Here is a 14,434-nt window from a genome sequence, read left to right on the forward strand (position 1 = left end):
TTGTTCTAGTGTTGGTAATAAAACCCACAGTAGCTTTGACTCAGAGCACACTGGCCCATGACCCCATAACCACAGACAGTCTGTGATGATGTGTTGGAAAAGAGCAAGCACAGACATGCAATCATTAGGCAAACATGTGGAAGGGATGATTCATTTGCTGAGGGCCTGAAAACACAAGAGTCCTTTCTTACCTTTATGATGTGAATGAGAACTAAGGAAACAGGGCGACGAAGCCACCGGCCCTCTTTAACTTTTATGCCACACACTTCCCACATCTCAGTAGTCTGTTGTCATCCAGTGATGCTCTTTGTGTCCCAGAGCTGTCATACCCGTTAGGGGCTATAAGCAGTTGCACAGGACTGCCTGGTCTAGAAAAGATATTTTTTAATGAACAATAATGAAGTAAAAATTAATCTCCCACAACAAAAATAGGCCACATTTTAGCTAACAGATAATGACAAAAAAATCTCAGAGACAGGCAAAATAGGCAACTTAGGTAGACTAAGTACATAGATTACTATTCCCTATGAAACAAACACACAGAATTCAGTGGTTAAAAACAAATCAATCATCATAGCACTGGGGCAGGGATAGGCAACCTGCCCCTCTCTAGTGGCTCCCCCGTGGCTCTGACAAAAAAATTGATGGAAATGATGAATAGTTATTTTTTTACATTTTTAATTTTCTTTTATCATTATTGTAGACCTAAAGTGATTCCTAAATTCTCCAGCTGTAAAAAATATGTAGTGTTTATATAAATAAAAAAAAATCTTTCATATTTCTTCAGCTAAAATGTGGATCATAGGTGTATGGCTTCTTGCCTTTTTCCTCTAAATTTTGCCAAGCTTTGATTGTAGTGGTTAGTTTTGAGCTTATGGATTCCACATCCAAAAAGGAGAAGTCTCAGAAGAAAATATAGAATTTATTAGCGTGTCGACAGATTTACTTGCGTCATGTTTTCAAAAATAGATCTTCGATAGCAACGTTTTCAGACCCCTGGGTTAGGGGGGTTATATTCCAAATCCTATATAAACCAAATCCTGCTTAACACTGGCCCTCCTCTATCCTGACAAATCTATGAGCATGAATACAAATTCAAATTGTCATAAATCTCTGGATGTAGCTTTGGCATTTTGCAACGAAGAGTTTTCTCCTTCGTTGTTTGTCATGATTAGCACAAACAGCAGGGAAAGAAAGATGCAGCGGCTCTGACATTGCCTGTGAACGGGGTTAGCTGTCACTTGGCATTTATGCTTGTGGTCTGGACTGCTGCGGCTCGATGGCACAAGCCATTCAGTGAGGGCCCTTTGCTGTGTCGTACGGTCAGATTTAAATGGTCAAGCTAAGATCATAAGCTGTAAAAGCAATAACAGTGCCTATATTTATTATCGTAAAAAATATCCCCATCCCACATGAATAATATCATTTAATTTAAGCAGGAACACACCTCTATGTGACTTACTACTGATCAGTTATATGAGATGCACATTACAAAAATACAACAGTAAAATGAGATAGGTGTTAGATTAGAAGTCTTGATAATTAACAAAATAACAGTTCTAATATTTTATGTGACAGTAAGTGAGGATGCATGATAGAGAACATTTAGCCAAAACCTGACAATGAATCATTTTTATCATCATTATGCAGATAATTATGCCAGCAGTTTGCTCCAAATGTCTCTGTGGTCTCGATTAAAAGATTAGAGTGTGCTGCACTTGTCCTCATCTCTGTAGAACAGGCCATGTATCGCTTATGAATCATATTCTATTGGCCTCAGGCACTGTGAGGTGAGGACATTACCAGAAGCAGAGGTAATCAGAGGTCGATCATTAAGAGTAAGTTCCTATTGATTTAGTGAGCTGTTTGCAATTTAAAAGATACAATTAAAAACACCTACATCTAAAACTATATTAGCGCTTCATAATGTTGATTGCTGAGTATCATTTAAAAAAATGATCAAACCAGTACCTGGACTGCGCTGGACTTTTTAAGGCAAAATTAGTAGTGGCCAAACAGTGGACTTACACCTTAGAAGGCCATCACATGACGCCACTGGGCACATCAAGACCCTTTCTCACAAATTTATAATGTTAAAGAGACATTTCTAAATCAATGGATACATTTTTTGATTCTCACAACACCTCTTAAAATGATTGGTTTCATTATCAGGATTTAATCTAGTCCATCCGATAACATTTGGAAAGTATGGAAGAGCCGCAAGATTAAATCATTTTATCATTCCAGTTAGCAGGGTGCTAAACAGGAAGTAGCCAGTTGGCCAGGGGAGGTCTGTGGTGTGCTTGCTCTATGGGCCAATGATGCAAAAACAGCGCTGATCATCCAGGTAATTTTATACACAGCAGTTGAACAATTCTGGCTTCATGTGCCACTGAGCAACTGTCAAAGAGTGAGACTGCCAATGAATAGGGTCCCACCTCCAACACTGTATCTGTATGGGTTGTAAATGCTGTGGTAGTGAGTCAATCACTCGTCACATTTAATTGAAGAACGCTTGAAGTTATTGGCTGCGAGCAAAACCTGAACTTATAGTTCAAAAAGCAAAAAAATGCTGGTATAGTTTTGACTGGAGAAGTTTCGATACTCATTCAACCGATTCCTCAAAGGCATCGATTACTGATACCCAGCCATATGCTGCATTCATGTGATGTCAGAATTTCTGAGCCGAGAAGTCGTTCTTCCGACTCTGATGTGTTCGTGTGCTTTGAGGTCGCAAAGTTGGAGCAACATGGAAGCTACAAAGAAGATGGGTTGCATTTTAATGCTAAGAGCATTTAAACAAGTTGATAACTGTTTCCACTTTATTTATGTTTTTATATATTATTTTCTTTTAATACCATATTATTATATTACACTCAACATGTGATCAAAAATTGACATTTAATGTGTGAATTGATAAAAAGTTTCTCAACACTGAAAAAACATGGACTTTTGCCCAACATCTTTATGCATTTATGGCGTCACATTGGCAACTCGTGTTATAAAATAACATTATCAGTGTTTCAAAATGATCAAAGTTTGCTTACTTGCTACAGCTAAAATATGCATTTACTAAAATCTGCAACTACTAAAAGCAAACGATAGCAGCTAGGAACAAAATAACAAAATGAATAAGCTGCTGCCCTGAAATGTCACGCAAACAACACAACTCGGGTATCATCGAAATTTCTCAATTTCACACACATAATTTCAACTTCGGAGGGCCGTTTATGTGATTGTAACTCGCAAATACAGTATATACAATCTTTCTGAGGAGCACATGAAGGCAGCAATATTTGTATCTTCCTTCCTTCCTTACACGTAGGACACACACATCCATCTTCCTATCGCTATGTGCCTCTCTTTGTCCATGTTTCTCCTTTTTTTTGCCCAGGCACACATGTTGTCTCTGCAGCAATTTGCAATCCCACTGGAATGCTACTTACCTCTTACAGAGGGAGGTGATACGGACACAGCGATGACTGAATGACCCATTACAGGACACAACACTTTCTACCCCATTTACCTGCTTGTATGCACACTGACAGATGGTGGAGAGAATCAGTCAAAGTGCTGGCAGAACTCCTGCCCCTCCCTGACTTTTCAGGCATTCTTAGGAGATTCTCTAAATTTGGTAGTTGAAGTCAAATACCACCAAACTGTAGACGAGGTTGCAAACCACTGTCTGTCTCTTTTAACTGGAAAATTAAACCTCTGTCCATCAACTCTAAAGTTGTCCCACGGAATTGTCCAAGAGAACATAAAAGCTCACTTGAGATATTTTGTCAAAATAAAAGAACTTTAATTGGTTATTTAATCTGGAGGAGATTGTCGGGACGCGCCTGATTGGCCAGTTGAGACGTCTGGGCTCGTCTTTCCCAGAGCCTTTCTAGTCTGACACTGATGATGGTGCTGCCAGTCAGTGTAAACTCCCATGACTTCTGGCACAACAGCCTTTCCATTCCAAACCATGTCCACACACACACGTGCGCACACGCACACACACACACACACACACACACACACACACACAAATGAGGAATGAGGTATCTCTCATCTGGTGGCCTGAAGCAGCGTTTTGAGAGACACATTCCAGAGAAACCTGATCTTTTCTGAATGACCAACCCCCCCCGCCCCCCTTACACATGCACACACACACTTTGCTGTGAGGTCCTGAAGAGAGAGTGAGGAGGAAGGGTCACAGACACAAGAGGGCGCTTATTTAATTTTTTCCTCTTCTCGTACTGAGTTTTCTATTTTTGTTAACCTCTTCTCTCAGGGCATCCTAGTCCTTGCAGTGATTGCAGGGAGGACAACACGCTGAAAAAACACAAATCTACAAATGAGAAACCTTCCTGTATGAATGTGACTTCAATTCAATTCAGAGACAGTTTAATTATCAATTTCTGCCCTCCAAATAGTGTTTTAAATTTGAAAAATTAGTCATTTCTTTCCTCCCCCCACTCTCTCTTCCTCTGTGCTGTGGTGTCTCTTTTGCCCCTAAGCTGACCCTTGACCTCCACACAAACAGCTTGTCCTGAGCCAGCGCTGACTCATTGTCTCTGCGACACACACATTGCTCATGCAACAGGATGCGGCAACAAACTTTCCATCTGTTTTCTTTTATATTTCTACTTTTATATTTCCCACTGTCCATTTTTTAACATCTTAACTCTTCATTTCACATTTTTCTGCCCGTTCAAGTCTTTATGTATTTGTCACCACACTCCTCCATATGAGCTTTTTGAAGGCCTGTCTGTCTCTTCTCTGTCTCTCTTGTCCGCCTGTTGAGACATCTGTCAATTAAAGCAATCTTTCTCATATGATGCCAGGCTGAATTCCTGAGGGAGCACACTGCCAAGGCATGTGCTCTCCGCATGATGTGATTCTCTGCCTGGCATTAATGGAGCAGTTATAGAAAAAAGCACAAAGACAAGACAGAAAGACAAAGAGACAGACAGATGCTGACTGGGTGAAAAAGAAAGAAGAAAGTGAATGGATGATGGCGGCACAATTTGAGAGCTTCTCCTTTCTTTCTTCTTTCCCTTTTCCACTATCTCCAGATTTCCACACCACATTCCCCTCTGAGCCGTCTTTTTCTCCACAGTCTCTGATTGGCTAGCCACTTCAATTTAGCATTTTCCAGCCTGTCTCCTATTATTCTGAAAATGGTGGCAGAGTAAAGGGGTTTGATGACTGCACGAGGTGCTACAAAACCGCCACAGCCACAAACCCTGCCTCTCTTTTCCGGCCGTCTGGAAACTCTGCACATACTGAGCAGCAAAGATCTGCTACTGGAATGTTTCTTTGCTCATGTTAAATACAATCCAGATAGCTGGTTTCTCTTAACAATCATGGTTTCAATAGAGTTAAATTAAATTTGTATTTTTCTTTTTTTAACTCAAGAATCGGAAAGATCTGTTTGCCTCGAGTGTTGTCTGACTTCGACATCAGCGAGCTGTAGCCTCCTCGGATGGTTTGAGAGGCTGCTCTCTTTCTGGGGTCCTGAGAACACCCCACTAAAGGAGTCTGTCTGGCAGATGTGCCCCAAATTTTAGTAAAATGCAGGAAATAGTTGAGGCTGCACAGTGAGACCATGCAGAGAGAGGCAAACACATCTTTTCTGTGTCTGTTTCTGCACTTTTTATGTGTTTAAAAGTATTGTAGGTATTTCCATTTCCATACTAATGTGTCTTTAACTTTCTCTCCTGTAAATTTTTTTTTTTCACGTCCTCATCTCCAACTCTGCTGGAGCGTCTCAGTCTCTGTTAGATCGATCAGCTGTGGGAGAAGAGAGAAGGGGTTTGAAGGATAGTTTTCGAAACTCTCCCAGGATCACATGCTTTTGTCATTATGCTTCTCATCCTGCACTGTGTTGGAAACGCTCCAGTTTGCACTTTTACTTCTATTTTTTGTTTTTTTTTTCCCCTCTGATTGGCCTCTCGTCTGCCAGCCACCTCTTTCAGATTAATCCTCTCTTATTACATTTTGGGCAGTCCACAAATCGCTGGTGTTTCCTTTCGGCACTCGCCCTCCCAATTCATCCAATCTAAATTGTCTGTTTTTGTAACTCTCCTTTCCATTAGAAATAAAAAATAATTTTCATACTCCCACTTGACACTGAGGAGCACAGTCTGTCTCCTAAAATAATGTTACGGTTACAACATCCTGAACACAAACATAGTTTTTCATTCCGCTTATGACTATGAATGGTTTCTGCTACACATAACTCTCCATAACTTTTCTCTTTCTATCCAACCCGCCAACCGTCCTGCCAGGTGATGTGTTCCCGGAGGATTTTTCCATCTTGGCCACAGTGAAGCCCAAGAAGGGCAGCCAGTCCTTCCTGTTGTCTGTGTACAATGAGCAGGGCATCCAGCAGCTCGGACTGGAAGTGGGACGCTCGCCAGTGTTCCTGTACGAGGACCACACAGGCAAACCCAGCCCCGAGGACTACCCCCTCTTCAGAGGAGTCAACCTAGCTGACGGAAAGTAGGTGCACTCGTCATCGGCGCAACAAACGTCCGACAGTTACACAGTACACTTACATTAAAGCATGTTAGACATTTTGTTTGTGCATCTTCCCCACTAATCAAAGTCCAGCTGGATGTTGTCCAGTTTGATGCTGGTTTAGTTTGCTGAGCACCTGGCCCAGGTGTCTCTTTTGTAATCAATCTCATTTGTAATTTTGTACATTTGATCCCTTCATTTTACATGTAGTGCTATTTATTAATCTAGATATTTTTTGTGTGAGTTGCAGTGTGAGTGTTGGAGATATCGGCCGTAGAGATGTCTGCCTTCTCTCTAATATACTGGAACTACATGGTACTCGGCTTGTGGTGCTTAGTGTCAAAAAATACATTTGAAAACATCAGCAGCAATGTCTCTTTGCAGAAATCATGACCCAGTTACTCAAGATAATCCATAGGCCTTGTTGTGAGCAGTTTCATGAAGGAACTGTTTTCTTTCTATTAAACTACACCTGCCAACAATATCACTGTGCAGAGGTAAGCGTGCATCATAGATGTATAATAAAGCTTAGATACCAGACCCCAAGATGGCACTTATTCAGTCAGAGTTGCTCCCCATATGCCAAAATAAATATCTAGCTTTGGGTATGTGGCCCGCTAAATATGTGCAGTCATGTTTCTCCTGCTGGCACTGCCTGAAACATTATTCTTACATCACAGATTTATAAATCACTTTTCTCAGGTTTTATAAATATAAAACCTCCATGGATGAAAAAATCATGATAGAAAGATTCGTAATTGACCTTGATTGCAGTTCAAGGTGTTATGTTAACAATTTTACAGACATCTCTTTTACTATTGTAGTCTATGGGGAATGTGCTTTTTGGGCTGCAGGGGATTTTTTCACTGCAATACTACAATTGGCCACTGGCAAATTAAAAGAAAGGCTGAGGCTAGCTAACATCACAGCTCAGCCGAGGAGGACGTCACTAATGTTTCCATTTTCGCTGTCACAAGCATGAGCCTCTTGTCCATGAGTAGATGCGCACTTCCATCTTCGTGGTCATTGAGTGGCGGGTGTAGTTTGGTTGAAAGAAAATAGTTCCTACATAAAACTGCTCACAACAAAGTCTGTGGATTATCCTGAGTAATGGGTCGAGATTTCTGGAAAGAGACAGAGAGTCTTTCAAATATTTGGTGCTTTGACCACCACAAACCAAGTGATTTGTACTAATCTGCAACTCAAAGCGAATCTACATTGATAAATAGCACTGGAAGTAAGAGGAAAAATTGGTGTTTTTAAATTTGGGGTGGACTGCCCCTTTAATGTGGATTGCAGTATGGAATCTCGTGCTTTGTGGCCACAGTGTAGAACTGTGTTTTTACTACGAAAAGAGGCTAAACACAAAAGGGTCTCTCAGAAATGCATCAGTGTGTAAGCTGACAGCATGTAACTCAGTATGTGTGTGAATTAACCTCATCTTCCATTCCAGGTGGCATCGAGTGGCCATCAGTGTGCACAAGCAGACCATCACCCTCATTCTGGACTGTAAAAAGAAGACCTCCCAGAGGCTGCTCCGAAGTGCCAGCCCCATCATTGACACCAAGGGAATTGTAGTATTTGGAACTAGAATACTTGATGAAGAAGTCTTCGAGGTAGGTATACTTTGACTGCTTAATCTGCATGTTTTTAATGGTATTATTCTAGAATTTGTTCTGTTATTGCACCATTTTTTCCAGATGCACATTACTTTTCCACTCAACTGTGTCCATTTGGCACATAGGTATGTTCGATTGATTGTGCCAAAGTGGGATGAGTGAATTGATTTATAGGCTTGACAGCTAATGCAATTTCGCGTCTCCCATTACATGCTATTTTCCAGGCTGTAGTAAACAAGTCTGCATACCAGTCCTTTTTATGGATGATACTCAGGCCACCTTTGATTTAAAGCCCTCCAGCAAATGAGATAAAAACAAAGTCACATGTGGCTGTGGTGCAAAATGATGGTCATCCCCTCTCCCAAATCTGTGCCTAACAGCACACAGAATGGGGATTGTGGTAGTGGCCACATCCTCCATAGATGTGTGGATTTAGCTCATGGAGCCCCCAATGTCTGAACCCCCAATCTCTGCCATGGACAGACACACAAATCAAATTTAATTGAGGGTGCCACATATTCCACATCTTCTGCACAAAAACAGAATGTCCCTGCATTCTGTTTCTGTTTCCAACTGTGCTGCATTCATTTGCTGTTTAACTCTGCATGTGCTGTTTTTGAAGTTTCTCCTTTTGTGGCTACAAAGCAGTCAAACTGTTATATTTTTGATTGTGCTTTCATTTCTGAATTTTTTCTCTGAATTGGTTGCAACTTTTTTGATTACAGAAGTTTTTAACAAGCGGTGACAGGTTTTCATTATTAGAACGAGGGCTTAACGTCTTGCTTTCTACTCTTTTTATACATGCTTTGTGGCTCTAGATGAAGATTAATGTTAATCTGACAACTGACAGTCTGATAATTCTTTTGGGCTTTAATATACCCAGAGAAACCTGATGTCCATCATAACAAACTATTTTTATGCCTCCACGCTGGTGAAAGCCTTGGCCAGAAGCATTATGTTTTCGGGTTGTCCTTCTATCCCTCCCATTCTCGTGAATACAATATCTAAAAAACATCTTCAGGGTATTTGCGTAGACTCAATGATGAAGTTATTAGAAATTGGTGGCCATAGGTCAAAGGTCAAGGTCACTGTGACCTCTACTGTCTCATTCTTCTAAACACAATATCTCAAGAAAACCTTGAGGGAATTTCTTAAAATTTAGCACAAACACCTGCTCAGATAAACTGATGAGAATTTGGCAGACAAAGGTCATAGGTCACTGTGACCTTGCTTCTGTCTAATTCTCGTCAACATGATTTCTCAAGAAAGCCTTGAATGAATATCCTTAAGTTTGGCACAAACGTCCACTTGGACTCAAGAAGGAACTTTGAAGGAATTTTGTGGTCAAAGGTCAGAGGGAAGTGTTGATGTAATGTATCTAAAAGGTCAAAAGTCAAATTCACCGTCACATCACGATGTTCTGCAAAAAAACAATTCTGGCCCATATTCAACATCATAAGTCAGGCACAGGAGTAGAGACATTTGGTCAGATAATAAAACTGTAGATAATAAAATATGTCTTGTTGCATTTTCACAGGCATGACTGTAACTGCAATTGACTGCTTGAGGAGGCATACAAGCACAAGGCGGTGATTCTAGTTTGGCTTTTACCTAGCGTGAAGAAGCAGAGTTTGGATAGCGCCTAAAATGAGCTTTTGTGCAGATATTTGTGGCTCTTTAACATGACCCCTGTGAGGGACAAACACACACCAAAACGCACACAGAGAGGCACAAGGCACAAGGAATAGTGTTGTCTTTGTCCCGTCAGAGTTGTGCTTGTTTAAAGGGGGATTAGTCTGTGAGGCTGAGGCCCTCAATAATAATTAGTAACAGAGGCTGACTGATGTGACTGATGCTGAGCCAGCTGACCTTTAACCTCACTGCTGCCCAGAGAGAACAGACAAAAAAGAATGAAATATGACATCACCCCCCCTCTCCCAAACACACACACAATCCCTAAAGTTGGTCTGCCAAGCCATGGGGGAGATGGATATATGATGGGATGTAAAACTTCTTGCCATAATTCTGAACCATTAATCATAGCCTCACAACCAAAGCCAGATTTCAACAAAGACTACGTGTTGTACTGTATACATTATTTCCATAACAGTGTTAGAAGTGGTTCATGAGCGCAGCAGGAAAGTACAATGCTATTTTACATTACATGGATTTTGTTCTAGTGAAATTCTTGACTATTTAAAGAGGCATAAATACAGATGTTTAAGCTGTGTGCTCATGTATAGCTATTATTTACCTTAAGTCTAATGGCCACTTGTAAATTCCTCCAGTTGCCAACAGAATGACTGCATTTATTCAGCTACAGTTGTAATTCTGCTGTAATTTTATTATTGCCTATAGCATGCTCGTCATGAGATCAGGGTGATACAAGACCAATTTAAATCTTAACCCAGCTATCAGAGCGGCGGTAACAGCCCAGTGGTTACCGTGGGAACAGACAGATATTTTGTGTGAGATGTTTAAAGCCCTCCTGCTGTGCGTCTGCCAGTCGGGAGACAGGACAGGCTCCAGTGCGTGCAGAAAATGGAAAATATGCCACATAGTTTCCAAATTATGCTCAGGCAGCGCTCCTTTTCCTCCTCTTACTCCCTTCTCCCCCTCTGTAGTTTAGTCTGATCCTGTGTTGACTTTTGCCAGAGTCAGTTACCAACCAAGAGGTGGTGAGCTTGAAAACACACACAAAAAACATATGTGATTTCACCAGGAGGCCAATTAATTCAGCTGACTCAAGAGGCTACAATTTCCAGTCAATCTCTTTAGAAAAACAACGCGTGAAGGGGAAATAATCAGAACTGTCAATTTCAGAGAGCTGTTTTTGATTTGATTTCTCTCAGTGGACTTCCATGCATCATAAGGGAGACTGCAGAAAAAGAATTTCCTGTAAAACAAAAGATATTGAAATACAGAGGCAAAGAGGACAAATAATCCAGTTTATGACACCTTTACATTACAGTGAATGGTGTGTTTTGTTTCCCTGTAAAGCTCCTTAGTGGAGCCCGGGCCTTTTCTTTACATACAGCAGTCAGGAGACAAGTAGTACTTACTGTATGCTGAGCTGGTTTGTGGTTTGGTTTCTGACACGGCTATTGTGGTCACAGAGAAAGCGTCTATGCTCTATAAGTGGCATAATGTTTTTTTTTTTCTTAGTAGCTGACATAAGAGTAATGTGGCGTGTGCCAGTAAAGACTGTGAAGATAATTAAGGCAATGATTATGTAAGAAGACAGGTATTTTACCTGCAAATCAGCGCTCATCTGTTGCAAATGAAATAGTAATTATTCCTTTATAATGACTGTCATGTGCATTTTAAAATCAGTCATTAAAGGGATTCTCCACCAATTTTCAGCCAGCTTTGTATTATAACAATGTGGGTAGTGTGTGTTAATGAACTGTGGTAAACTTCCCTCCATCTAACCAGTCCCTTGATCTCCCTGCTCTCCTTTTGCTGGCTCTCGGGCTGTTGTTCCAACTACAGGCTGTGCTTCTGTATTTTCATATTGCCTGCCACCCACACCACAACCATGCACACAAAGAGTATGGAAGTGGATTAAGAGCCATACCTGCCCCCCTCTCTCTCTCAGACTCTGATCAAACAGTAAAACTAGTCAGTGCTGATCCATTATAAACCAAGATTATGCTGCGTTGCTTATTTCTTGTCTAAAAGGTTTTCAGAAGCATTTTTTAGTGGCCTGTTTAGCTTTAAAAGCGAGAGTTTGTGAAGAGGAAGTGGGCTCTGTCTGCACAGTGAAGACAGAGGCTGAAAAAAATGACATCAAACGGTATAACTAAGCAGCGCTGATCAAGTATAAACAAAGAGTCTGTTACTGCGTTTCCTTTTTTTGGCCTCAGATGTTTTCAGAAACACGTTCAGCTGTAATAGGGAGATCATTTGTTACCAGTGGGCCGATATTGAATGGATTTGTTTACAGACTAGTTTGCATTATGTCAACTACCTGGGGAAGCGTTGATTTGCATTGGTGCAGCGCTGTGCATTCTGGTAGTTGCAGGTTTCTACCTCTTGAGTAAAAGCAAACACCTTTGTTCCTTTTGTTTTCTGGTCATGTAGCACTAATTTCAAAAGTATTTGTGTCTTCCTACTGCATAGACAGCCTACTTTTATAAAAAAAAAAAAAAACAACACCTTTCCAGTTAAGCACTTCTTCAAGGGCCAGTTTCATTCGTAAAGTCCAACTAATGACTTCTAGTTTTTTCATTGTTTTTATTTGTGACTGTAGGGTTTTGTGTTTTGAAAGCATGTGTGTACTTCCAGTGTATTTTAGTCTCTGTTGTTTAGAATTTAGGGCCTGACACAGTCCATCTGCAGAATGTGTCCCTTGATTTTCCTGTTCACTGTTGTTTCCCCAATGAGTTTGCCAAGAAAAACCAGAGATAATTTAATGCCCATCCCTCGGTACTAAGTAGCATTCACTGAAACAAAAGGCTGTGGTTGGTTCACAGACGGACCACTCGACCTCACTCAGAGGGGACCACAGGGGAGTGAATTGAAGTCACCGAGGTGGAGCTGTGCAAACACAGCACTTCTTGTCTGGCCTCCATTGTTGTGGCCAAAACAGAGCAAAAGCATCCGAGTCCAGTATGAATGTGGGCGATAATATAGTGTCATTTTTGTCACATAAAGACATAAATTTGACATATTAGAGAGTCGGAGAAGAAGAGATCAAAAGAACAACATGTTCAGGATTGAGAGGAGGGAAGCTGGAGCAGAAGGTTGGGGTAGCGGAGCCAAAACTTTTGGGTCATACTCTGGAAAGAATGAGGAGCTCTCTCCCCACTGATGTCAGTCCTGGAACAGCAACCATACCACATGACATCATCCAGAGGTTTCCTTGGTATCCGCTGATAGGCTGTCCCAGGCTGATGGTCCAAACTAGGGGGAGGCTGGGAGGCTAGACGTGCATGTGTGTGGTGATAAGTCAGGGAAGATGGGCAAAAAACTGTGATGTGCTTGTGAAGAGGTGGATCAAGGATAAGATTTACTGAGTAAAGGATTAGAGATGGAATGAGTGGGGGGAGTCAAAGGGAGTATGATAAGAGTAAGGAGTGTAGTGCAAAAGGTCTGGAGGCCTTTAATAGGGCTGGGATGAAGCTCGTTGTGAGACTCCCTTGGAGCAAGCAGAGCCAGGAAAAAGTAGTAAAAACAAGCAACACATGCGCTCGATGCTTGTTAAGAGCTTTAATATTGTGATGGCGTGATGAGTTTTACACATCCTGTTTTCTCATCTTTACCTCAGGACGCTATGTCTTCTTTCCTTGCCAGTCACTCAGCACGCATTATTTACAATTCACATGTTTCAGCCATCAAAGTTAAAGATGTGCTCACCTTTCCATATTTACAGCAGATTTTTCCAAACTCAAATCTGATTGAAATCCATTTTGGCCCAGTGTCTGAGGTAGTAGTAAAATTGGTTCAACTGATGTTTCCAGGCCTGGACTTGGCTTCTGTGTTATTATTTGTTATTAGTGGGAGCTCTAGTAAAATTTTTCAGTCGTTTGTTCCACAGTATGACTGTATCTAGTATGATACTAATAATACTAGTTTAGCTCAATCTTTATCTGCAACTGTATAGAAATACCCTACCCTGACCCACACCCTTTAGAAAAAAGCTGTGCAGCATTCTCGTGATGATTTAGAAACATTGTAAATGAAGCTTCAAACTGTTTGGTACAGTTAAACATTTTCTACAACAAATGAACCTGTCTTCTTCACTTTTTGAGGTTAAAAAAACTTCAAGGTGTCACAAAGCAGTCACAGGTCTACCTCAGATGGTAAATGGATGGATAATGGCTCGTCCCATGGAGCCCCATTAGAGGTGACCTAGAAATTCGATGCCCTGCTTGGGTCTCTGGAGTCAGAAATATGAAGGGGTAGTTAGACCCTGTTTCCACAAAGTACTAAATTGTATCTTGACACAGTATATCTGATCTCAAATGGACAGTTCTAAGACAGCAGTCTTCCAAATAGAGCTGCAAATTGTTGAAGATGCATTGAGATCAGACCTTGACCGCATTGTTAGACCACCCAAACATGGTTCATTTACGTACAGCAAACAACTCAGGCAAGGTACAAGTTGCAGAGAATCCACCAATCCACCAATCTTACACTCAGTTGCCAATTTATCTGATATATAGGTCTGGGCAATATGTATTGATACTGTATCAGTATATGGATATGAGACTAGATATCATCTTAGATTTTAGATATCAAAATATTGTTGGGGTTAGAGTTTTCTTCTTGAGGTTTAACAGACTGCATTAAAGTAAAGAGAT

The 14,434-nt window shown here is 41.0% G+C and overlaps 1 protein-coding gene across 2 annotated transcripts in view; it reads left to right on the plus strand.

Annotated features, from left to right (window-relative positions):
* The window catches only part of col5a1 (procollagen, type V, alpha 1), a 98,781-nt gene that overhangs the window by 23,072 nt on the left and 61,275 nt on the right, over positions 1 to 14,434 (plus strand). For both annotated transcript variants that reach the window (XM_042508953.2, XM_042508952.2), the window contains exons 3-4: positions 6,279 to 6,492; positions 7,964 to 8,126. In XM_042508953.2, the coding sequence (XP_042364887.1) occupies positions 6,279 to 6,492; positions 7,964 to 8,126 (377 nt within the window). The remainder of the gene's footprint in view (positions 1 to 6,278; positions 6,493 to 7,963; positions 8,127 to 14,434) is intronic.

This window comes from Plectropomus leopardus, chromosome 20 (genome assembly GCF_026936395.1).
Source record: "Plectropomus leopardus strain MGB_pleo_1.0 chromosome 20, ASM2693639v1, whole genome shotgun sequence".
Lineage (NCBI taxonomy): Eukaryota > Metazoa > Chordata > Actinopteri > Perciformes > Serranidae > Plectropomus > Plectropomus leopardus.